At 39.6% G+C, this 24,183-nt stretch overlaps 1 protein-coding gene across 1 annotated transcript; it reads right to left on the bottom strand.

The window, feature by feature from the left end:
* Positions 1-23: 23 nt before the first annotated feature.
* On the bottom strand, positions 24-23,852 carry tiparp (TCDD-inducible poly(ADP-ribose) polymerase). The gene is made up of 6 exons (XM_051135541.1): positions 23,700-23,852; positions 21,353-22,218; positions 7,212-7,398; positions 6,215-6,402; positions 3,471-3,746; positions 24-475 (listed from the first exon to the last, which is right to left on the bottom strand). The coding sequence occupies exons 2-6, from the start codon at positions 22,192-22,194 to the stop codon at positions 28-30; spliced, it is 1,941 nt and encodes a 646-aa protein (XP_050991498.1). The 5' UTR covers positions 22,195-22,218; positions 23,700-23,852; the 3' UTR covers positions 24-27.
* Positions 23,853-24,183: the final 331 nt, after the last annotated feature.

The following is a 24,183-nucleotide window of genomic DNA, read 5'->3' on the forward strand; positions in this document are numbered from 1 at the left end:
TCTCTTGTGCAGGAATCCAGATGATCTTCAAATAGCCACTGTATTGCCCACCTCTTCATATTGAATGATGAAGTAAGGATAACTCTGATCATCGCTGAAGATGACAAAGATCTGCGGGTCCATCCAGTTGTCCACGCAGGAGTCAAATAAGTCACTGGAGGGTTCTCTTGGATTCAGGGGAGGTGGTCGGCGCATGGAAGGGTTGCCCACTGTGAACTTGCCTGTCAAGACTTTGGCCAGAAACATGTAGTGCACACCACGGGGCGAGCGCTTGGAGAAGTTGTGAGAATAGACAGCCTTGCGTGCAAAGTAGCTGCCTTGGCCGAACATGGTGGCGTGCTTGCCGCACACACGTGGGTCAAAATTGTGCTTGCAGATGCCCTCCACCACATCCTGGGACGTGCCGTGGAACAGGTGGCGTTCGTTTAGCATGCGGTCCATTTCTGTCATTCTCCGTGACATGTATTCCTTCTTCCTGTAAAGAGAAGGAGAAACAGACATTTTAATTAATCTTGAAAAAAACAAAACAAAAAAAGCAGAAGCAGGCATCAGACAAAAGTAAAGAAAGAACAGACTAAGAATCTTAATTCTGTCTTTACAACCTCACATCTGGTAAATCTTATTAATTCTACCACCACTAGCAGGTGATGAAAAAGTTCATTTCGAACCCTGATGCCGACAATTACCGAATGCACACTTCTAGGACTAAAATACAACCAAACTTTATTGTGTCAGAGCACGCCAGCTGTCCTTGTACAAAAACAAGACAACAAGCCAAACTCTGAAGCGCTCAGCCTGTCATCTGGTCAAATGGAAACAGAGAAGTGAGAGGGTACAGAAAGGGTGAGTGAACAGATGAGCGCCAGGGACCTGAGTGAACCCAGTCAGCAACAGGGCTCCATTAGCCTCGAGTCTGTGCCTCTATTGTTGTGGGCATAGGGGACGCAAGGTCAGCCTGGCTGAGAGAAACTCTCTGATCAGTAGAGTACTCAGTGTGACACCGCCTGGCCCTAACTGACCTCAAGTGAACCTACAGCCACTGACAAGGCCCAGTTGTCACAATCATCGACTGACACACTCATTGCCGGGGAGCAGTGACTTTGTATGCGTCAGTAAAGTCATCACTTGTGTTGTTTCAGCTTCTCCTTTCATCTCATTTAAGCTCTTTTTACACCAAGCTACTCTGCCATCAGTCTGTTTAGTTCTTTCTTTTACTGATGCAAACAAATCCTCTTTCATGCTTACCCAGTGACATTCTCTTTCGCTCGCTCGTTGGCCAACACCCTGGAAACACTCAGAACTATTGTACAAAAGATCTTCACCTGCACAAGCATATGAACACACCAACCTTTATTCCTTCAACTCTCTTTCCCAGGCTACTACAATAAGTGCTCGCAAGGATGAACTAATCACTGGATTAGAAACATTGTGAGGTTCAGTGCATTGAATCTTTGAAAGATATTCAAGATTTCTGTTTGAGACATGTAAATAAGATATCCACGCCTCTATATGATCAGTCTGTTCTATATATATATATGTGTGTGTGTGTGTGTGTGTTTTAAAGAAGTCTCTTCTGCTCACCAAGCCTGCATTTATTTGATCAAAAGTACAGCAAAAACTGTCAAATTTAAAAATATTTGTACTATTTAAAATGACTGTTTTCTAAGAGAATAAATTTTAAAATGTATTCCTGTGATCAAATCTAAATTTTCAGCATCATCACTCCAGTCTTCAGTTTGTTATTATTATTATCAATATTTAAAACAGCTGAGTAAATTTTTTCAGGATAATCTGATGAATAGAAAGATCCAAAGATCAGCATTTATCTGAAATCAAAAATTGTTTTTTTGGGAAAGAAATTATAGAAAGTAATACTTTTATTTATCAAGGATGCTTAAAAATATAAAGACATTCATAATGTTACAAAAGATTACTATTTCAGATAAATGATGTTCTTCTTAACTGTCTATTCATCAAAGAAACCTGAAAAAAAAATCTCCTCAGCTGTTTTCAACACAATAATAATAATAATAATAATAATAAATAATAATAATAATAATAATAATACATGTTTTCTGAGCAGCAAATAAGAATATCAGAATGATTTCTGAAGGATCATGTGACTGGAGTAATGATGCAAAAAATCAGCTTTGAAATCATAGGAAAAAATTACATTTTAAAAATATATTCAAATAGAAAACAGTTATTTTAAATAGTAAAAAAATATTTCAAAACTTTATTGTTTCGCTGCACTTTGGAGCAGAAGAGACGTTTAAAAAAAAAAATTAAAAACCTTACTGTTCAAAAACTTTTGCCTAGTAATGTATATTAACGTTTTACAGAATTTAGTAATAATACTGTTTTATTATAATTATTAAAGCGTGTCTAAAGTTTTAAATCATGCAATTATTTAATTTTATTCTATTATATTTATTGATTTATTGTCACCAATACTACTTTCTTTGTACTAATTTCAGTACCAAAGCAAAAACTATTAAAACTCTTTAACTATTTTATTTAACTGGTTTGAAATACACATATTTTCCAGAAAATATGAATAATTTCACTTTGTTTTAGTAAAATGACTATACAGAAGCCATTACTTAGTTTTTACAAAGCAACATGTTGCCTTTATAGTATCATAGTATATTTTTTCATGCAGTATAAATGTGCCAAACTTTGCACATTGAAATATGTAGCTGCCTTCATATTTTAAGAAAGTTGGTTCACTGTATTTAAGGGTCACATAACAACGTTTAAAAAAATGCCTATGCTTGACTACCAAAATTTAATATACCAAAACTGTCACCACATTATTATATTTACAAACTTACTGTCTACTCATAAACTTGTTCATAAACAGCAATCACTCCAGAAAAGACATTAAATTATGGAATATGGAATTACTAGACATATGGAAAAATGCAATGATTAGCTAATCGGTCGCATGCTTAAGATAGCAGTGAAGAGGCACGCACGCACAAACACCTCATGAGTCAGCAGCAATAACTCTTTCTTCCTGACTCATCCTTTTTCTGTGACCTATCGTCCACGGATGAGGGGGACGAAATGTCTTATTAAAATAAAAAAAGCCCCACCACTAGCACTCCATCCTCTCTCACTCACTTCCTCTGTACATGTTCCACATTTCACATGCTGAGAAGTTCACCTCACGGACCTACCACAAAAACACATCTGTTTCCGACCAACAAAACTTAGTAAGAACCGTTAACGCGGTTGACACATAGCAGCATGAAAGCAAACATCAAAGCCTCAGTGTCTTGTTCAGGGGTGAAGCTAAATACTCACTTTCAGACGTTTATGAAACACAGATCTGTCCTGATATCCTTTTATTGTCCAGTTCGCAATATCAGTGTTTACTAAACACTGCTTTGGCCCCAGACAAATAGTCTAAACAACTTTGAACAGCACAAAGAATCTAAACATTGTTTGAGAATCTCCTACCACACCTTTTGTATTTCTCCCAGAGGAAGGGGTTTTGGACACGGAGGATCTTCAGGATGCGGAACTTGGTCTCAGATACGGTCTTGTGGAAGAGGCTATAGACAGTCCGGTAGCTGCGGTCATCTCGGGAGACGGGCACCTGCAGGTAGTCCTGACTGGTGTTCATGGGTAACCAAGTCTCAGGGTACACTTTGGAGGGACCGTTTGACGTAGGAGAGAGAGGTTGGTTTCCAGAACTTTCCAGTGAGGAGAGAAATGCTGAGGAAAGGCCACCGAGAGTCCTAAAGAAGAGAGGAAAAATGAGATTAAATGATGAAATACACAGAAATTAATGAGTAAAAAATAATTAATGGTCACTGCTATTGAAAATCAAGCCGTTTCACAAATTTCTTCTGAATTTTAGGCACTTGTATGTTTATGAGAGTCTGGAGGTTGGGGGTTAGGGTTCAGTCCTGTGAATAAACATCACACGTGATTTCTAGCAGGTAAAGGTTATCCCTCAAGTCAGTGTGACTACCTTATGAGTCATCCTTTAACTTTTATCTTGCGTAACTTTTGTCTTTTGACTCGATTGCTCTGATTGTGCTTGAACTGCAGCAGTTCCTTTACCATATATTCTGAGAGGCATTGAGGAAAAGCAAATGAAAGGAAACTAGGGCAATCATTTCGAAGAGATAAGCAAACACTTTCTGGAAAGCAACTGTTAAGGGTCTGTTTGTTAAAAGTGTCTGTGTGTGAATGAAAGGGTGATTTATGCTGCTTGCTGAGCATGAACTCAGCTGGTGCAGGCAGCGGATCGGCCAAATTGTCAATCGCACTAATGAGTTCCACCCCTGTGCTCGGGACAATGTGTTCCTGACGCCGCAGGACTCTTTAGATGGGTGGACCAGCATTACAGTGGCCTCTACCTGACAACCTATTCCTTGATGGGAATAAGTTAATAATCTCTACTTGTCTTGCAACTTGCAAGTATTAAAACGATAAGATCAATAGCATGTCTAATTTAAACATCAAACGTCTGTTTTAGTAAATCATTTTAAAGGAGAGGTTCACTTCCAGAACAAAAATTTACAGATAATTTAATCACCCCCTTGTCATCCAAGATGTTCATGTCTTTCTTGCTTCAGTCGATAAGAAATTGTTTCTTGAGGAAAACATTCCAGTATTTTTCTCTGTATAGTGGACTTCAATGGTGCCCCCAAGTTTGAACTTTCAAAATGCAGTTTAGCTGCATGGCTCTAAACAATCCCAACCGAGGAAGAAGGGTCTTATCTAGCGAAACGATCGGCCATTTTTGAAACAAATGGACAATTTCTATACTTTTTAACCTTAAATGCTCATCTTGTCTCGTCTCTGTGATGCAAAGTCTGTGTAATCGGGGTCAATACAGTTAAAGGAGGTCGAAAAACTCCTGCTTCGTTGTCTTCTTCAGCATCAAAATCGTCCTACATCGCTGTTTTATCTTTCTTTTTGTAAAGGGTGTTTGATGTTCTGTGTACGTTCACTTTGTAAACACTACTTCTGCAGTTATGTAGGACAATTTTTAAGTTGGGGAAGAAAACGAGATGGGAGTTTTTCGACATAGCCTGTATTGACCATAGTGAACCGGAAAAAAAACGAATTGCATGCAGACTTAGACAAGACAAGCGTTTGAGGTTAAAAAGTTTATAAATTGTCAATTTGTTTTGAAAATGACAGATTGTTTTGCTAGATAAGACCCTTCTTCCTCAGCTGGGATCATTTAGAGCCATTTGAAGAAGCATTTAAACTGCATTTTGGAAGTTCAAACTTGGGGGCACCATTGAAGTCCATTATAATTCCTGAAATTTTTTTCCTGAAGAAACATAACTTCTTGTCGACTGAAGAAAGAAATACACAAACATCTTGGATGAAAAGGGGGTGAGCAAATTATCTGTAAATTTTTGTACTGGAAGTGAACTTCTCCTTTAAATGGACTACATGACTTGAAATACAACGTTCAAAAATGTCCTTACATATTGTGATATATAATATTGTCAAAAGGCTAAAAAGGGGGCAAAGGCCACAGCTAGACACATTGACAAAACTGCTGTTCACCTTAATTTACATGTAGCAATAAGGAAACCTGCAGAAAAAATGTCTCTGACCCTTCACAGGCCTGGATGACTTAGCAGATGTAAGAGATGAAAGAAAGGACAGGAAAATGTCACAAGAACAAAAATCTTGCGCTATGACTTTTATATGGTCACATTAGACTCTAACGCAGAGCCTAACAAGTCTGGAACCCATTTAACCCTCCTCCCTTCTCTTCTACCTTTTTACATCTGTTGGATTAAATTTTTTTCTTTGTCCCTGTAAATAAGCACACATCCTATTTCAGCTGACAATAGATGATAGATATAACAGAGATTTCTCTCCTTATGACAATTATGATAGACTAACCTAGGCTGCAGTCCATGTTCTAGCTTAAGGTGAGTAGGAATATTATGTTTCAGGAAAGCATTCTGGAGGCACAAGCAGTACTTCAAGCAATTAAAATGAGATATATGCTTTAAACCTTTCACTGATGGGAATACCGCAGAGTCCGATATGTTCTCGGAGAGCAATGAACCGCTTGCGAGTTATCTTGGGGTTTCGGAGCGGATCCAGAGGAAACAATGCTTCCTCTTTTTAAGATGTTTTGAGGAACGCATTTTTTGGGATATTCAATGGTGTCTAACAAAAGTTTTAGGACACTTTGCGAGTTCTCAAGGTAAACAGGGATACTCACTGGAGGTAAGGCGTGAGCATGATGGAGGACCTGAACAGCGGTCGCTTTTTGATCTGCCGGCGGAAACCGAAAACAGCATTTTGCTGGAAGCCCTCGCGGATGTTCAAGATGTACTGATTCTGCAGCGTGATGAAACGGACCTCCTTCAGTCCTCGGCCGCTGGCCTCCTCAATCAACCGAACCACCGGCTGTGAAATGGAGAAAGAGAGAGGAAATGAGTTCGACAGAGAAAAAGGGAACAACAGAACACTTAAACGCGCTCCGACTCCCACTCAATTCATCCGGAGCACTGGTCAGAATGTATCCATCACAGGAGATTTTCAGAGGAAATAAAAAGCTTTGTTTTCAAAGGAACGCTTATGCAATGTTCTGATTTCAGCCGCTTGTGAGTAGAACAGGACGTCTTCTCCGGTGTGTGCAAGCCAGTTTGACTTGAGACCCAATACACAATGCAATCACGCGCACATTTACTGAGCCAACCACACACACACAAACAAACGCTAACTCTGAGAACTGAAATTTATGTGCGGCAAATCTCACAAAATCTTTCAAGAACAGGGTTTCAGTTTTCCGCCCAAAAAATCAAATGTTTAATCTTTTAATATTTTGAAAGAAGTCTCTTATACTTACCAATCCTGCGTTTATTTGAAAAAACACCAATATTATAATATATTATAACTATTTTAATCCGAGCAGCCATTACTTGAATTTCAGTGTCAAATGAACCTTTAGAAATCATTCTAATATGCTGATTTGGTGCTCAAGAAATATTTATTCTTATCATCATTGTTGAAATCAGTTGTGTTGCTTTGTATTTTTGTAGAAACTGATATTTGTTTATGTGTGTGATCAATTCAACTGTGAACATTTTGATTCTTTGATAAACAGAAAGTTCAAAAGAACAGCATTTATTTAAAAAAGAAATATGTAACATTATAAATGTTTAAAAGGAATTCTAAAAGGAAGGAAAAGAATGGAGCCAACTGTCGTGTCTCACCTCTGAATATTCTCTCCAGCCAAAGTTATCTCTACAGTAGTACTTCCACACAGTCAGGCAGTTAGGGGTGGGGCTTGTGTTTGTGGGCGTGGCTGTGGAGCTGGAAGGCGTGGACAGACGCCTGACAAGGTCAAACTCCAGGTCACAAACTCGCATGGCACTGAAGTCCAACGTAAACACTCGACCGCTGTGCGTGAAACAAAAGTAAACAGATGTAAACACAGAATCCCAAACACATACACATGACAGTCACTTACACAGAATAAAAACAGTTGGTTCTGTTCCCGACAGCTAATAATCTGTTCTTGAGCCATGACATCAATAAACTTCCTAGGCCTTTGAAGAAAAACAACGTCTTACACCTAATTTAATTTCCTTGGGCTTATTAGAAAACTCTCCCTTGGTCTTTGTGGTCCTCAAATCCTGAAAAACCCAATGAGGGTTTGTGAGATGTGAGATTGTCCTCCAGATGGAGGAGGAACGGTGACCCTCTGACTGCCCCCCTGCGTTGAGACCCTGGCTTTTTAGGTCACCTCCCAGGGGTGGCGGCCCACTAATAATGGCCTCATCGATCACACTTACTCTCCAACACAAAGAGGATTTGGGGTTAAAGGTGAAATGTCTGGGCAAAAGTGCTTCAAATAACCCTCAACCCACATGGAGACACAAAATTATACTTTAGGGAGAATAAAAGGCCCGTACAGGCCCTTTTTAAACCTCAAATCATATAAATCGTTTACAAAAAACATACTCAAATTACTTCTGCTCAAAGCTAGCCAAACACAAATCATCCATTATCAATGCCCATTTGGGTTCCTGAGGGGTCAAATATGAAGCCACACAAAAAGTTAAACATTGAGGAGTGCGAGACGTGATAAAATGGAACTAGAAACTTATAAATAATCACTCTCTCACTTAAACGTACCTGTAAAGGTCAAAGACCCAGACAACTGCTGAGTGTACTAGATCGTACTGCCTGACACACTTAAAATCAACACACCAGAGAGTTTTGAGAGCTAATCTCAGAGGCACACCAGAAGGACACAGAGCTCTGACAGGATGGGTGGACTGAGGCCTGAAAGAAACACTCACAAGCGAACGTGGCGGACAGAAGTGAGGTAGACTAAACACTGGATGTCCAGAGTACAGGAGAGGGGGCCAAGCAGAGAGAAGATCTCAACAACCTCACCAATACATACACACTAAATACAATTAAACAGCAAGAGGTCACTTGTGAGCATTAACAAGCTTTCAAAGCATGGCTGTAGTAGACTAAACATGGGCACGTTGATCAAAAACAATCTATGTTGGACTAAACTGAAAAAAGAAAATGCTATGATGATCTCAGTCCTTTTTATAGACTTTACTTTAATGGTAACCAGAAAGAGGACAGTTAAAATCTTACCAACAAGGTAAAAATCACTGTCCCCACTGTTTTTTTTTTTTATTATTATTATTATTATTTAGCAGTATGGTAATGAGAATGTATAACAATGTGCTTATTTGTCATAGAAAAATAATAATAAATAAAAAAGTCACCCTGCAAAAATCTACTTTGGATTTTTGGAATACGACCAGGATATTTCTCAATGACAACCATCATTTTAAAAGATGGGAGACAAAGCATCTGAGAGAGCAGCACATGAGCTGCCAAAACTGTCATCATAGTCCAAAGATGGCAAAGAACAGATAGAATAAGCAAATGAGGGTTATTCGTCTTCCCTTACTCACGCTCACACAGTCTTTCTATCTTTGAAATCATGCCAACAGACAGAAAATCTGATCTAAAAAATGCATGACAAACAAAACCAGGCCCAGACTCCACATTGAAGAGAGAGCAAAAGAGAGAAGGAGGAAGATGCTTATCATTGCTGTCTTAACTGACCTACTGAATTGAGTCAGCCCAAAACACACGTATGCATAAACTAGCCATTCACACACACAAAATGTGGTCTCTATGAGACAATGATGTGTAAGAGGGTTTCCCAGCAGTCCTTTCCAAAATTAAGCCTATTGTGTAAACAAGTTAAAGGCTTACTTCATCTAAAAACTAAGATTCTGTCATCAATTACTCAATCTCTTGTTGTTCCAAACCCATATGACTTTAATTCTTTCACAGAAAGAGATTCTGGAAGAATGAAAACAGAAATCTCTGATTTGCAAATGAATCACTCTTGAGTCAGATTGTTGTTAATGAACTGAGTCACTTAACAAGTTTAAGCTAACTGAAACTAAAACTATTAAGAATTGTTTTTATGGTAACACTTTACAAGAAAGTTCCATTCGTTAATGTTTTTTAATGTATTAACTAACACGAATGAACAATGAACAATACATTTGTTAATGTTACATAATGAAAATACAGTTGTTCATTGTTAGTTCATGTTAGTTCACAGTTCATTAACTAATAATAATAATAAAGCATTAGTAAATGCTGAATTAACATTAACTAAGATGAATAAATATTGTTCTTTCTTAGTTCATGTTAACTAATGTAGTTAACCAATGTTAATGTAGTTAAACTAATGAACCTTATTGTAAAGTGTTGCTGTTTTCATTAATTGAAAATAAAGCTTCATATAAATTCATATAAATATTCAATAAAAAAAAAACTAACTGAACTGAAACATAATTTTAAGCTGAAGTACTAAAATAAAAATAAATGAAAGTTAAATGGAAATGTTTAAAAAAAATATATAAAAATAAAATTACTAAAACTTAAATTAAAGTAAAATCTATATATATATATATATATATATATATATATATACATATATATACATATATGTATATATATATATATATATATATATATATATGCACACACATACGTATGGAAAATTTAAAAATGGCAAAATGTTAAATTTTACTGAAGGGAATAAGCCATACAGGTTTGGAACAACTTGAGGGTGAGAAAATGATGACAGAAATTCAGGGCCTGAAATCACCTAGCGTCGACCAGAACGGTCCTTACTCTCTTTTTCATAGCAAAAGACACACATTGTGTCCTCTCAACTGGAACACCATGGGCTTCAATCATACACACCCAGAATCACTCTAAAGCAGCATGTTCAGGACAGTCTGTCTTTTACAGACAGTTCCGGGCACAAACACATATTCTGCCCTAGCAAGTGGCTTCTGGCTCAGCTAACAAAAACCAACAGAGAGACCGGCTCCCCATGCTGGAGACCAGAACACAGCCGTTTCAGCACTTCCATCAGGTCATCAGAGCCAAGGCACTAGATAATACCAGTCTAGCAGCCAAACGTGGACAATTACAGGCGTTAATGTCCTTCAGAACACTAAAAAGGACACTAAATCCAGGATTACTCAAACACCCGGACGCAGAGGGGACGAAATGTAGATTGTTTGTGTAATCTCACGTCTGGAAAACATTCATTATCTCAGGGGGGCAAGTAAACATGGGAGAATAAAATTAACAGCTCTGGAAAAAAATGGCGAAATTCAAGCAAACAACTTTGTCTCACATTCCGGTAATTGAAACACACAAAACCGGAACATCTTGACAGGGAATGTAATCACATAAGCCCAAAAATGTTCTTACTAAGAGGTACACCTCACTGCAGTTCTCAGTTATGTCTAATAAAATGACAATAAAATAAAACATTTATGACATACGGTGAAGGTCAAACGTTTACGCACACCTTGAAGAATCTGCAAAATGTAAATTATTTTACCCAAATCATACAAAAATGCATGTTATTTTTTATTTAGTACTGACCTGAGTAAGATATTTCACATAAAATACATTTACATGTAGTCCACAAGATTTTGAGAACCATCTTTTCACACTAAGGACAACTGATAGGGTTCATATGCAACTATTACAGAAGGTTCAACTGCTCACTGATGCTCCAGAAGGAAAAATAAATTTTGAATTTGAAGATCAGGGTCAATTTAACTTATTTTGTCTTCTGGGAAACATGTAAGTATCTTCTGAAGGGCAGTACTAAATTACAAAAATATGATATTTAGGCAAAATAAGAAAAATGTACACATCTTCATACTGTTCAAAAGTTTACACCCTGGCTCTTAATGCATCGTTTTTCTTTCTGGAGCATCAGTGAGAGTTTGAACCTTTTGCAATAGTTGCATATAAGTCCCTCAGTTGTCCTCAGTGTGAAAAGATGGATCTCAAAACCATACAGCCATTGTTGGAAAGGGTTAAAATACACAAAAATGCTGAAAAACCAAAGAATTTCTGTGACCTGAAGGATTTTTATAAAGAACAGCGGGCTTAACTGTTCAGGACAAACAAGAGACTCATGAACAACTATCACTAAACAAACAAACAAAAAAACACAGCTGTGGAACATTCAGATAACAACACAGTATTAGGAATCAAGTGTATGTAAACTTTTGAACAGGGTCATTTTTATAAATGAAACTATTATTTTCTCTTTAGAGTATATGTAAGCATATTTTATGTGAAGTATCTTAGGTCAGTATCCCTCGTATTTTGGTAAAGTAATTAACATTTTGCAGTGTATGCAAACGTTTGACCTCAACAGTATGGGAAGAACATAAAGCTATAAAGTGAATTGCATCCTTGGTTAAACCAACCAGTGGTTTGAGCTAGTTTAAACTGGTCTAGGTGGTCTCTCAGCCTAGTCAAGCTGATGTTTATAATATGGTTTAGCTGGCCATCCGATGGTACCCAAAATCCCTCTAAAAAAAAAAAAACAGCCAACAGACCAGCCTACGCCAGGATATTTGCTTAGTTTTAAATAGAATAGGTTATGTTTGCAATTCTGAGGACAGTCTTGAATTGCTCTGTAAGATTTTGGGCGACGCAAGCAACAGTCTTTCTTCGTGACAATTGAGATATTAAAGATCTCATTTTTAGATTTTTCTCATTTACAAGAAGTGCAACATCTCTGAACCAATAATGCAAATCCTTCTTTTGAATGCAAAAGACAACAACAACATTATCAGATTCCCTGGAATCTACGTACAAAATGTCCGCCCAGCCAAGATGCCAGAAATAAAAACGCTGTCCCTTACACAACAAATGATCAGAAATCCACTGATGCAAAATTTAAGATAGGGCTGAGCTAGAGTTTCTTAACAGAAACGAGCCACTCATGAGTTTCACAACCCAAATATCCTTCTGCAGGAATCACTCTGTTGCTAGTTTCGCTCTAGGGTGTTGCTGACTCATGCTAAGTCATCTGCGCTCAATACAGCAGCAGAGACACGCTCGACAGTGCCAGCATCTCTCCTCAGGGCTCGTGACCGAGAAGGCCGGTGTGGACAGCGCGCTTTCGTTCCACCTGCCCTTCTGCGTCCAAATCAGGCCATTAATAAGAACGAAAGCTATCACTTCCTAGAAAACAACAACAAAACAGATGAGAGAAAACTGGTTTGGCTAAATCAAGAGGCTATTTATAACGACAGAAAGAAACAGAGAGCGTTTGCAGTGCGTTTCTTTCTGTTCTTTCTCATTCTTTGTCAAGAACTCTCTGCTTGTACAATGAGGTACAATGAGGAAAGAACAGGGCATTCTGGGATTAAGGAGGAATGGGTGGTTACAGAAGTGACTGCACCGGGAGGTAAACAGCTGAAACAACAAGTGTCTCAGAACAACCAGAGCTCTCTCGCTACTACATTTGCGTGCAATGTCATTCACAACGTCATTTCTCAAATGCGATTAGTTGCGGTAACCTGGAAAGCCAGCGGTGGGACGTAACGTGGTTTGGATTTCACAACATGCTGCACTTTAACGCGAACACATGCGCATTTGTATAGCGCTCAGCTCGTGTTACCCTTTTCTTTTGGATGTGCATCAAGGTATGCAACACCTAGCACGCAGTGTTTCACTGCAGCACGCACACACACATTAGCACCGGCTTTCCTGACAGACTAGGTTTCACAGTAGCTCTCCCACACACCCTTTTCATTTTCGCACAAGTGCTCGCTTCTTTTTCAAGCCTGGCACACCGAGCTCAAGTCGGCCACCTGTGCACCGGGTAACCATGGCGACCATTATCCGTCCGGGCGCCTGACGGACCGAGTAATAGCATGGTGATAACAATAGAAGTCCCAGTGCCCCCTTACCCTGCCTCGCAGACAAAGCGCGGTCACCCCATACAGAGGACCCCAAGACCTCCTTCCCTCTCTCCAGTGCTAAAAATAACCTTCCAGCCATTAAATTAAGTGCAAAGACTCATTCTCTCTGTGCGTATCAGCACAGCCTACTTATGAAGCCACAGGCTTTTTTTAGTCCACATCCGCACACCTGCAATTCTGAAAGCAAACTGATAAGTGCAATATAGATCGAAAAATGCGAATGCGCAGACAATAAGCAGGATGGAGAGACTGTAATTAAAGGCAATGAAGGGTGTTGAGGGAAACAGAGAGAAGGAGAGGGAGAGGGGAGCGGTTGATAAGCCAGTTTCACCTCTCTTTATCTCTCTCGGTACCTGTGAGGTGGAGTCACGGGTGAATAACCTGTCCTGCTCTTCCTGTAAGCCCTGCTAAAGCACTGCGTCATTTTGATGTCCCCCTGACCCAATCATGAGGCAGCATTCATCGTCACGGTGACCATGACCTGTAACCGCCTGATGATTCACCAGTGTCAGGCACTGAGATCAGCCAGTGCACACACACACATACACACACCCTCATCTGACTCGATGTAAAAAGATTGAGGACGAGGAGTATTTTAAAACACTATTCAGCAACATTACCTTGAATAACCTGAAAAGTACATTGTTATATGAAAGGCATTTTTACAAAGCCTGTTTAATGATACAAGATTATCGACTAATGGCATTAAAAACACTACGATTAGCCAAATGATGGACTTTACAGAGAAACTGCGAATATGCGTTCATATAAAGGGCTTTGGAATGCAATGCCACATGAGACAGATAACAAAACTTTGCGTTCATGTACTTACGCATTGAAACGAAGTCTGAAATCCCCTAAACTATTCTTCTCTATGCTTACAAAGTCACTCCTGTCCTGATCTTAACCACTGATAATCAAAGCAACGTTTCGGCTGTAAACAAGAAACATGGAAACCAACAGTTTGGCATTTGCGAATATTATTTAAATGTTAAATAGTGTATAATATCACGATAGATTGTAACAATATACTTTAACATATTACTAAATAATTATGCTCAGCATTCTCCTTCTCACAAACACAATTTGTATCTTTCCGCTAGAAAGCAAGGTTGTTGAGAGCAAATGTCAGTCAGAAAATGTAAACCTCTGTGAATGAGTCAGATCACCCCTAAAAGAGATTTACGTCATTACATTAACAACTAGTTTAAGTTAGTACACGCTTTGCAAAGTTAATTTAATATTTTTTTGAGAACATGTTTTACTGTTTAATACAGTTTGCAACTTACGTGAACAAACTGTGTGTACAGAACAAGATTAATGTCGCAATGAAACAAGTAAAAATAGATGTTTTCTTCAGTATTGTGACGTATATCAGAGTGAAACTCATTATCGGAAAAGAAAATTATGAAAGAGTTGGCAATTAACCTCAAATGCTCATCTTGTCTAACTCTGTGTGAACTCTGTGTATTCCGGTTCAAGACAGTGTAGGTCAAAAAACTGCCATCTCATTTTCTCCTCCAACTTCTAAATCATCCTACATCGCTGCAGAAGACCTCACTGGTTGAGACCCAGTGTTTGCAAAGTGAAATATAAAAAGTATACAAATTGTAATTTTTTCTAGAAAATGGCTGAGCTAGTTTCACCAGATAAGACCTTTCTTCCTCATCTGGGATCGTTTAGAGCCCTTTGAATCTGCACTGAAACTGCATTTTGGAAGGTCAAACCTGTGGGCACCACTGATGTCCACTATATGGAGAGAAATCCTGAAATGTTTTCCTCAAAAAAGCTCTTTACAACTAAAGAAAGAAAGACATAAACATATTTGATGACAAGGGGGTGAGTAAATTATCTGTAAATTTTTGTTCTGGAAGTGAACTTCTCCTGTAAGACTTCAGAACAGGAGCGACAAGCATATTTAGCAGCAGTGTGCATGCAAACGAAGTGAATTCTGATTTTGACCTTACTTTAACTTATCCAGTTTAGGCCATTCTCTTGTTATCCAGCACTTCTGCAAATCAGGGGAACTTGAGCCCAGCTGGCAGTCTAAACCACTATACAGTTCTGCTTTTCTGAAAGCTAAATCATGGTTCTGCTGATTTCACCAGCTTTGGATGCACACACACACGGTACTAAAGAGAAACACTGATAAAAGGGTCAAAGCTAGGGGAGGGAGGTGGCTGAAAGCAGAGTGGAGAAAGAGAACGCATGAAGTGTGAAGGATTAGCAGCCCTTAAAAACCTTGTGCGCCACTGAGCATGCCTGAACCCAAGGTCTGCGTCGGGACTGGCATGTTCCACATACAACCACTTCTAAAAGACACGCTCCACTGATTAGCCTTTAACCCTGCAACCCCGTGCCCCCCTGGCACACATGCTCCGAACGCCAGTAAAAAGGCACCTCCGAGCCAGCTGTGGTTTGCGGTGTCAGACGGTCGACTGGGAAACAAAGCAGACCAAATCCGAGTGGAAAGAGAGAGACATTTAATATTTCTACGCTCTACTGCCCCTCATTCCAAAGCAGCCAAATACAGCACGATCTTCTTACCTACGTAATCCCATACACACTAAACAACTCACTTTTACGTGCTCAGCTTGAGCAGCCCGCATGCCAGCATTATTCACACCCAGCACGAGCGTCACAGTCTGAGAAGAATTAAACAAACACACACACTCACGTATGCACCTGATCACACACTACCAACCCTGAGATAAGGCAGTCACCTCTGCGGGTGGCAAACTCAGCAATGAGACACGCTCAGCAAACAGATACTTACAAAACGCACACACGATGACACGCAGGGCAGCTGCAGAAGTCGTATCAGTAACGTGCAAACACTTTTTAAAGTTATACGCCATAAAGTTATACATTTACACATTTAAACAGACAAAGGCTCTGACTAATATGCTATTAAAGGTAGAGTTCACACAAGAAAAAAAAATAAAATTCTGTCATCATTTACTCACTTTTATGACTTCCTTTATTCTGTGGAACAGAAACAAAGATATTTTGAAGAATGTTTCGATCTATACAATAAAAGTCAATAGGGTCCAAAAGGACATGATAAGGACTCCATTGGCTTTCATTGTAAGGACACAAAAACAGACATTTTTAGAATGTTCCACAGAATAAAGAATGCTTTGAAACAACATGAGCGTGAGTAAATGATAAGCTGATGTGTGGTTTGCTCGAATAGGACAATATTTGTCCGAGATACAACTATTTGAAAATCTGGAATCTGAGGGTGCAAAAAAATCTAAATATTGAGAAAATCACCTTTAAAGTTGTCCAAATTAAGTTCTTAGCAATGCATACCACTAATCAAAAATTAAGTTTTGATATATTTACAGTAGGAAATTTACAAAATATCTTCATGGAACATGAACTTTCCTTAATGATTTTTGGCATAAAAGAAAAATTTTGAGCTATACAATGTATTTTTGGCTATTGCTACAAATATACCTGTGCTACTTATGACTGGTTTTGTGGTCCAGGGTCTAAATAAAATTGGTTTATCATATAAAGCAAAAGCGTATCTTCAGAAGATTAAACCACTCGGTTCATTCTGTTTTGGTGTAATGGACTTTCAACGGAGGACCAGAAATCAGAAGTTATTTGAGTTTGGATTGAGATGAATAAGTAAATGACAGAATCTTTCGTTGATCTATCCCTTTAAATGAGTAACAGCAATGGTTAAAGTTTGAACCAGGTGACTTTGGGATAATTTATCGCTTACATTGGCTTATGAGTAAGCATTTTAATCCAGGACTCACTGACTTATGTCACACACAGCAGCTGAGAAAATCTATTCAACAGATGACTGATTCCCATCACAAATATGTCCAACACTTCAAGTTGAGCGGCACAATCCGACCAAAATATACTGCTCCCCAAAATAATCAATGTAGCTGTCTACGCTATCTAGTTTTATTGCGTTACGGAAAGGATGTACCTGTCACTGTACTAAAATAATCAGGTAAAGACGATGGAAGCTTCCATAACTCTGATCCAAAAACAAGAGCTATCATTTAGTAACAACGTGATATCTATATGGAAACTCTGCTGTAATAAAGCCTCTGACTGGCAGCTGATTATAAAGTGCAAAGGGCTTTCCATTCTTCCTCTTCAAGAGATTTAAGGGAATAAATCAACCTCAGTCAACACTCTTGACTTCTTGTTTTTTGTTTCCATTCAGGGAGGACGCGGTAAAAAGAGCTGAGGGCAAGTAAATGCTCTCATTTTCCTGTACGAGAAGAAAAAGTCTCAGGATGTTCTGGAGGCCACGGACTGACGGGACGTGCGCTACTGAGCACCACGAGGGACTAGGACTGAACTGTTTGTTCAGAAAATCCAGCCACTATTTGGCTCTTTCTCTTCGTCTTTGTCCCTCTCAGCAAGAGAGGAACACATAAACATACTTCAGTTGCAAATTTTGGCAGCTTTTGTTTATGTTAGAAAGCACATTTGAAAGAGTGGGAGAACATTAGCACGCTATGATCCGACTCACATGAAAGACTGAATGAAAAATACGTGGTAAAAAATACTGTTGCTGTGTTAAACTTACATTTAACATAGTAATACCATTGTACTGTAACTCTTAGAAAAAGTACTGTGACAGTACTCAAAATAGAGATAGTATTATATGGTAATACTATAAAATACGTTCCATCAGGTACTTCCAAGAATACCAAGTGATGACAGCACCATGATACTTTGATGTATCACGGTATTTACAGGGTACTCCAAGAATGGTAGTATCATAGCACAAATAACACGGTAGCACCATGGTACGTTTTCGCAAATTAAAGTGCATATTCATTTACATGCTATATATCCAAAGGTACGGTATGTTATTACCATTTTTATAAGTGTAAGAGAGAAAGAATGCAGGAAGAACAGATTTTATGAGTCAAACTGATGGTGAAGTGTGAAAAGTCAAGAGACCTCACCCATGTGAATAATTTCATGGCCCGTCTAAGGCGTTATCTCCTTTCTCACACACGCAGGCTCACATGCACGCAAACACACATGCAAACACCTTGGTTTCAGGTCACCGTGCCCTTGGTGCACAGTGAGATTGTGTGACAAACACAATCATCTCACCCTCAGCTGCTCCCATAGAGACCAAACCTACAGGATCAAAGGTCACGGGTTCTCACACATCATGGCACAATGATACAAAAATGAAAAGCTATTGGGGCGCCTGTTCATCCGTTTCATAGAATATATACAAGAATGAAGAAAGCCTCCGCTCCTGAGGATTACTGCAAGCCAGTATAAACAGTAAAAGCCTGTGTGTTGGCATTCAAAAGCACACTGGCCCCGGGGTACTGGGACACATTAATAATGATTTGCATTGGATTAAAAACAAAATGTCAAATCGAGATCTCAGAAGCAATTTTTGGACAAGTTTCACTTTGTTTGACAACCAGAAAGTACCCAAATACCATATCTTAGATTTAAACCGTATATCTATTGATTTACCATTTTCAGTCCTTGGCTTTTTCCAGAAATGTTTTATTTGGAAAGTCCTTGAAGTCCTGCTATTTTTCTTTAAAAATAAAAGCGATTACATTTAATATTGTGTTTTTGCATACATAAATGAAGCGTTTGGACACCTTGGTCAACAAAATGTCAAACAAAGATCTAAAAAGTGATTTTTGGACCTGTTTGTCTTTTGTTTGACAACCAGAAAGTGTCTAAATTGAGCCCCCGAGTTTGAACTTCCAAAATGCAGTTTAAATGAAGCTTAAAAGGGCTCAAAATTTTCAAAAAAAAGTTACAATTTATATAGTTTTTAACCTCAAACACTTGTCTAGCTCTGCGTGAACTGCGTGCAAATTCCGGTTCACAACAGTTAGGGTAGGTCGAAAAACTCCAACTCCAATTAAATCTTCTCCAACTTCAAAATTGTCCTACATTGCTATTTTACCTTTTTTTTGTAAACAGCGTCTGATCTTCTTTAAACGTTCACTTTGTAAACACTTGGTCGGTACTTCTGCCACAATGTAGGATGATTTTGAAGTTGGAGGAGAAAATAATTTGGGAGTTTTTCAAGCCACCTGAACTGTCTTGAATCGGAATACACAGAGTTTACGCAGAGACAAGATGAGAATTTGAGATTAAAAAGCATATAAATTGTCAATTTATTTTAGAAAATAACCGATTGTTTCGCTAGATAAGACCCTTCTTCCTCGGCTGGGATCGTTTTGAGCCCTTTGAAGTTGTATTTAAACTGCATTTTGTAAGTTCAAACTCGGGGGCACCACAGAAGTCCATTATATGGAGAGAAATCCTAAAATGTTTTCCTCAAAAACCAATTTCTTTACCACTGAAAGACATGAACACCTTGGATGACAAGGGGGTAAGTAAATTATCTGTAAATTTTTGTTCTGGAAGTGAACTTCTCTTTTAAGTCTGAACCGTATATCTATTGATTTATCATTTAAAACCCTTGTCTTTTTCTAAAATCTTAAACTGGAAAAGCTATTTTTCTTTAAAATGCCAATATGTTTGATCGTATGTCCTGACATTAAAAAATACAGTGTCCCCAAGCTATTGTTGATTTAGCATTAAAACCCTTGCTATTTTACTTCAAAATAAAAAGATACTAAGTTTGATATTTAAACCAACGACAGTCATACATTTTTACGTATGGCTAAATTATCCAAATTTGCTCTAGGGCAACTACACACAGACCCTCTCACTTCTGCTCTGAAATGGTCTATATCATTACACAATGCCTTCTTCTAGAGACAAAAAAATCCTTCACAAACAAAAAAGATGGGGGGTCAGCATATAAGGGTGTGGTTTACAGGCTCTGTGGGTCTCACTTTACCCCGAACTACCAAAGTCAGCAGGAGGTTAATGGTCGGCTTTAGCTATTGAGAGCACATGGGCTAAACGGGCCAACAGAGACAGTTACGCGGCCGTTCTGTCTATTAAACTCCGTAGACAAAGACCCCCTAAATAGCTGGCTGGGAGAATTTCCATGACAAATCGACAATGCTATCTTCAAGAAGGAAGCAGCCAGGAGTTGTGTCATGGTGAGCATTAAAAATCACTGTCTCTTTTGCTTTGTCATGACCAAGTGCACTTCCTTTTGCAAACCACTTTTGCATACAGATCACGCTTGGGACCTAAACAAGACTCTCACAAACAAAAGAGCCCCTTTGTTTAGACCAAAAAAAAATAAAAAAATCCCACTGGGTCAAAGCAACCATGATTTCAGCTCAGGGATAAAAATTGTGGCAATGAACTGTGTGATTGGTACGGATGTTTGTGTTTGTTTGTGTTGTGTGTAAAAGATCAATAAATTAAATTAAAAAGGCACAGACTAAATGTGTGCGTGCTTGAAAGCAAGTGTGGGTGGGTGAATGTGTGCATAATTGCATGCGTCTCTAAAGCTCATTTATTTGCGTGTTTGCGAGAAAGTCTGCGTGTGAGCCCTTCTCTGTCTGTGCGACGAGTGCGTGTGACCGCCTGAGTGCAAGCCGCAGTGAGTGGGAGCGTGCGCATGTATGTGTGTGCGTTTGACCGAACTAAGCAGAGGCGGGTCGAGCAAGTTCACGGCTCACAGCTGTCAGTGTGCTTCCACACGTCAGGCCAGCCAATGGAAGGCTTATGGGAAAGGACCAATCTCTTAGTCACATATACACATCACATCATCCACAACACACATGCTCCTACATACAAGGCAACTTCCTGTCACGTACTGCACTCTTTGACTTTAACTAGGTGTCTCCTTCAATACGTCTCAATGAAATACAACAGCCTAAGCTGGTTGTAGAATGGTTTTGGCTACATTTTAGCAGGTTTAGGCTGGAGGACCAGCTGGCTGACAAGTTAAGCCAGATAAAACCAGTCTAGGAGACTAGTTTAGGCTGTTTTGTTTCAGGAGGGAATCATACCAGTCCCTCCCTTGCACCAATTTTGTCTGTTTTCTCATTAAACTGCAAGCTTAGCTGAGCTGTACTTTCTTATTCTTATTGGGTAAAGCATGAATGATTGAAGTTGCTCAAGAGGTTTCAGTGAAAACCAGAAGCACTTACAGAAACTTAAGTCTGACATGTTCGTTGTCAGGGTTGCAATAAAGCCTTTCCAGTTGTTCTTGAGAGTCATCCGATATGCTCTGCCAGATCTGCGTATCTGCTCTGCGGATTTGCCAGTGGTAAGGTAAAACGGTGTGGTGCTGGGCACAGTCACTGCCATAGACGCAAACGCCCTGGAGGAAATCCACACAGATCGATACAGCGTCCCCTTGATGCGTGTGATACTGGAGCTGGGTCAGGAGTTCAAACACTAGATCCAAAGAGGCCTCCTCGCTTTTATCCTGAAAGATCTCGCCCTCTTTGATGGCGAGGCAATTTGCACCCTGCAAAGTCTCAGTGGTGTAGATGTCATTTAACTTCGACCCCGAAACGACGGAGGAGGGCGCCACCTCGTCGCGCTCCTGGGGCTGGAAGCGACGCTCATTAGTGTCTATTGACACCCGCTGAATATCCGTCACCTTCTGTTCCCCCGCGAGCTCGCTCGCGGCCACATCAGTGTCCGTGCTCTCCTCCTCATCTTCCTCCTTCAGGCACACCTGACTAATCCTCGACTGCTTCTCTACGGCGGCGGTGCATATATTCCGCTGAGGTTGAGCCGGGTTACGTGGAACAAACACTCCGTCCCCTGACACGAGGGAGTCCGAGTTTAATAATGTGCTCAAAATAGGGTCCTCTAAAGCACGTAAGCATTTTGTGTCCAGTTTTCTCTGTGCGTGTTTCTTTTTAAAGTAGGGCTTCACCAAAGGGATCTTGTCGGCGAGGCCCATCTGCTGCTCGGAGAACTCTCCGGTCCCCATGGGCAGGCCTAAAGCGGGCACAGCGGTGTCAACTGCCTCCTGCATGGTGCAAAAATGTCTCCAGGATACCTATTTTAAAAAAACAGAACAGCATATGTATTTTCATGTCTTGAGGGAGGGATATGAAAACAAAACGGAAGTAAAATATGCAGTGTTCTATTTTTTAAAAAAAAAAAAAAGATCACATTTGTCAGGACAGTGTAGCTTGGCTAGCGAGAAAAAAAAATCGCGTTCACCTGAAGAGGTTACTATAGCAACAGTACGCCGCTCAAACGCTTCCTACTAAGATACATATTTGACATCACATTATCAAAACATTAGCACTGCCATTACTTATCACTTTAGTATAGGTTTAAACGTTCTGTAAATGTTTAGTGTTTGGTTTAACACGTCTTTGCGCTAGTTAACGGTTAACTGCAACGGTTTGCAAGAGGTGTCAAAAGACACTTTAGGTTGTACGAGATTAGAACTACTGACAGGCTATTTGTTTAAAACCCTCACTCTCCTATGTCATTGAATGATTCGCACACTATACCATGTTTGTTCTTCTAATTTTGTCCACTCGTAATGAATACTGTGTACATCCCGTGACTTGTTCGTCATATACACAGAGTGTTAAAAACGACATACTGAAACGGCCATTAAATCGCATAATTTGCGCTATCAATTCACTCCTTGATGGGCATTAGTAGGTGATTAATCAATACTTTTAACCGGGCGTAAGCTGAAACCTTTCCTTTCTCGAGAAGAGAGAGGAGGTGGCATTCGAGAAACAGAAAGTTTCTTTCAAGACCCTCCTCCCCCCGCAAATTGTAATAAAATGTTTATTATTACGGTAATAACATCGCTGCTCCTATGCATTTAACCCGAAACAATCCGTCATTTTCCCCGCTTTACGTGTTTAAAACAAGCCTTTCTTTAACCATAATTAAATAAAAATGAACAAAAAGGTGAAATGTACTTACCAGTGCAGGTTATAACTCGAGTTTAATGCAATTTAAAGAATTTAGGGCAGCACTCATATTTAAGCTTTCATTTTAGCTTCGACTGTGCATAAACACCAACCAAAAGCGCAATGGTGACTTCAAGCGTATACGATCATTAACAATTGTTATAAATACCAATTTTCGTCTTGATTTATTCTTTGCGAACGAATGGAATCGTTTAATTACGCTGCTCCTTGCGATAAAAATCAGTAAAACGCAAGCCAAACGATCTCTTGGGAGTATTTTGATGGCTTGATCTAGATACATGGAGTTGGGAGCGTACGTGCCAGTTGCCAATAGCTGCTCGTTCGAGTTCGCACGTACTGCCTGTGTTAAAGCGATCACTGCCCACTGCGGCGCCTGGCCCCCATTCTTCTACAAACAGGCGAATTAGCTACATTACAACCAAATCTACCTCTACACAAAGACCGGGTTCCGTTAAACGATTTATTAGAGTCCGATTCAGCCTTTTCCCGTACGCAATGCAGAAACAGCGCTCCGTTTTTCCCAGTGGATTAGGCTCGGTTAAACGCGAAATATATTCCGGATCTGTTCCAAATGTACCTGTAAAACTTCCCGACTCCTCTGATGCTACTGTCGAAGCCAGCAGCCCGTCCCGGGGAATTCGTACTCCGCTTTCATAAAGGACAGACAAAGCGTTCATCCACAAAGCGAAGCGTCCACGTCCGTCTCCGGGAGCTTCTGAGCGGCTCGCAGCTGTTGCAGAACACAAGCGCGATAAGACTCGCTCATCCAATCACAGCGCGGTGTGGAGCGTTAAGGGGGCGGGGCTTTGGCTTCTGCTGGAGCGGAGGAAAAAAAAATCAGGAAGTTGTCCGATGCGTGCATGTGTTTTGACTCACCCCGCTAGTTTGCTTATGCCAGAAATCATCAGGTGTTGTAATTACACGGCCTGAGCTGGTTCGTGGTTTTTTTTTTGGTTTTTTTTTTTTCACATAATAAAACTTTAGTAGAGGAAAGGTGAACAATCAAATGGAGGTCTGAGCCTAACGGCGGTTTCTGAAGGGCAGTTTTAGGAATGTGTTAA

Source organism: Labeo rohita, chromosome 18, assembly GCF_022985175.1.
Source record: "Labeo rohita strain BAU-BD-2019 chromosome 18, IGBB_LRoh.1.0, whole genome shotgun sequence".
Lineage (NCBI taxonomy): Eukaryota > Metazoa > Chordata > Actinopteri > Cypriniformes > Cyprinidae > Labeo > Labeo rohita.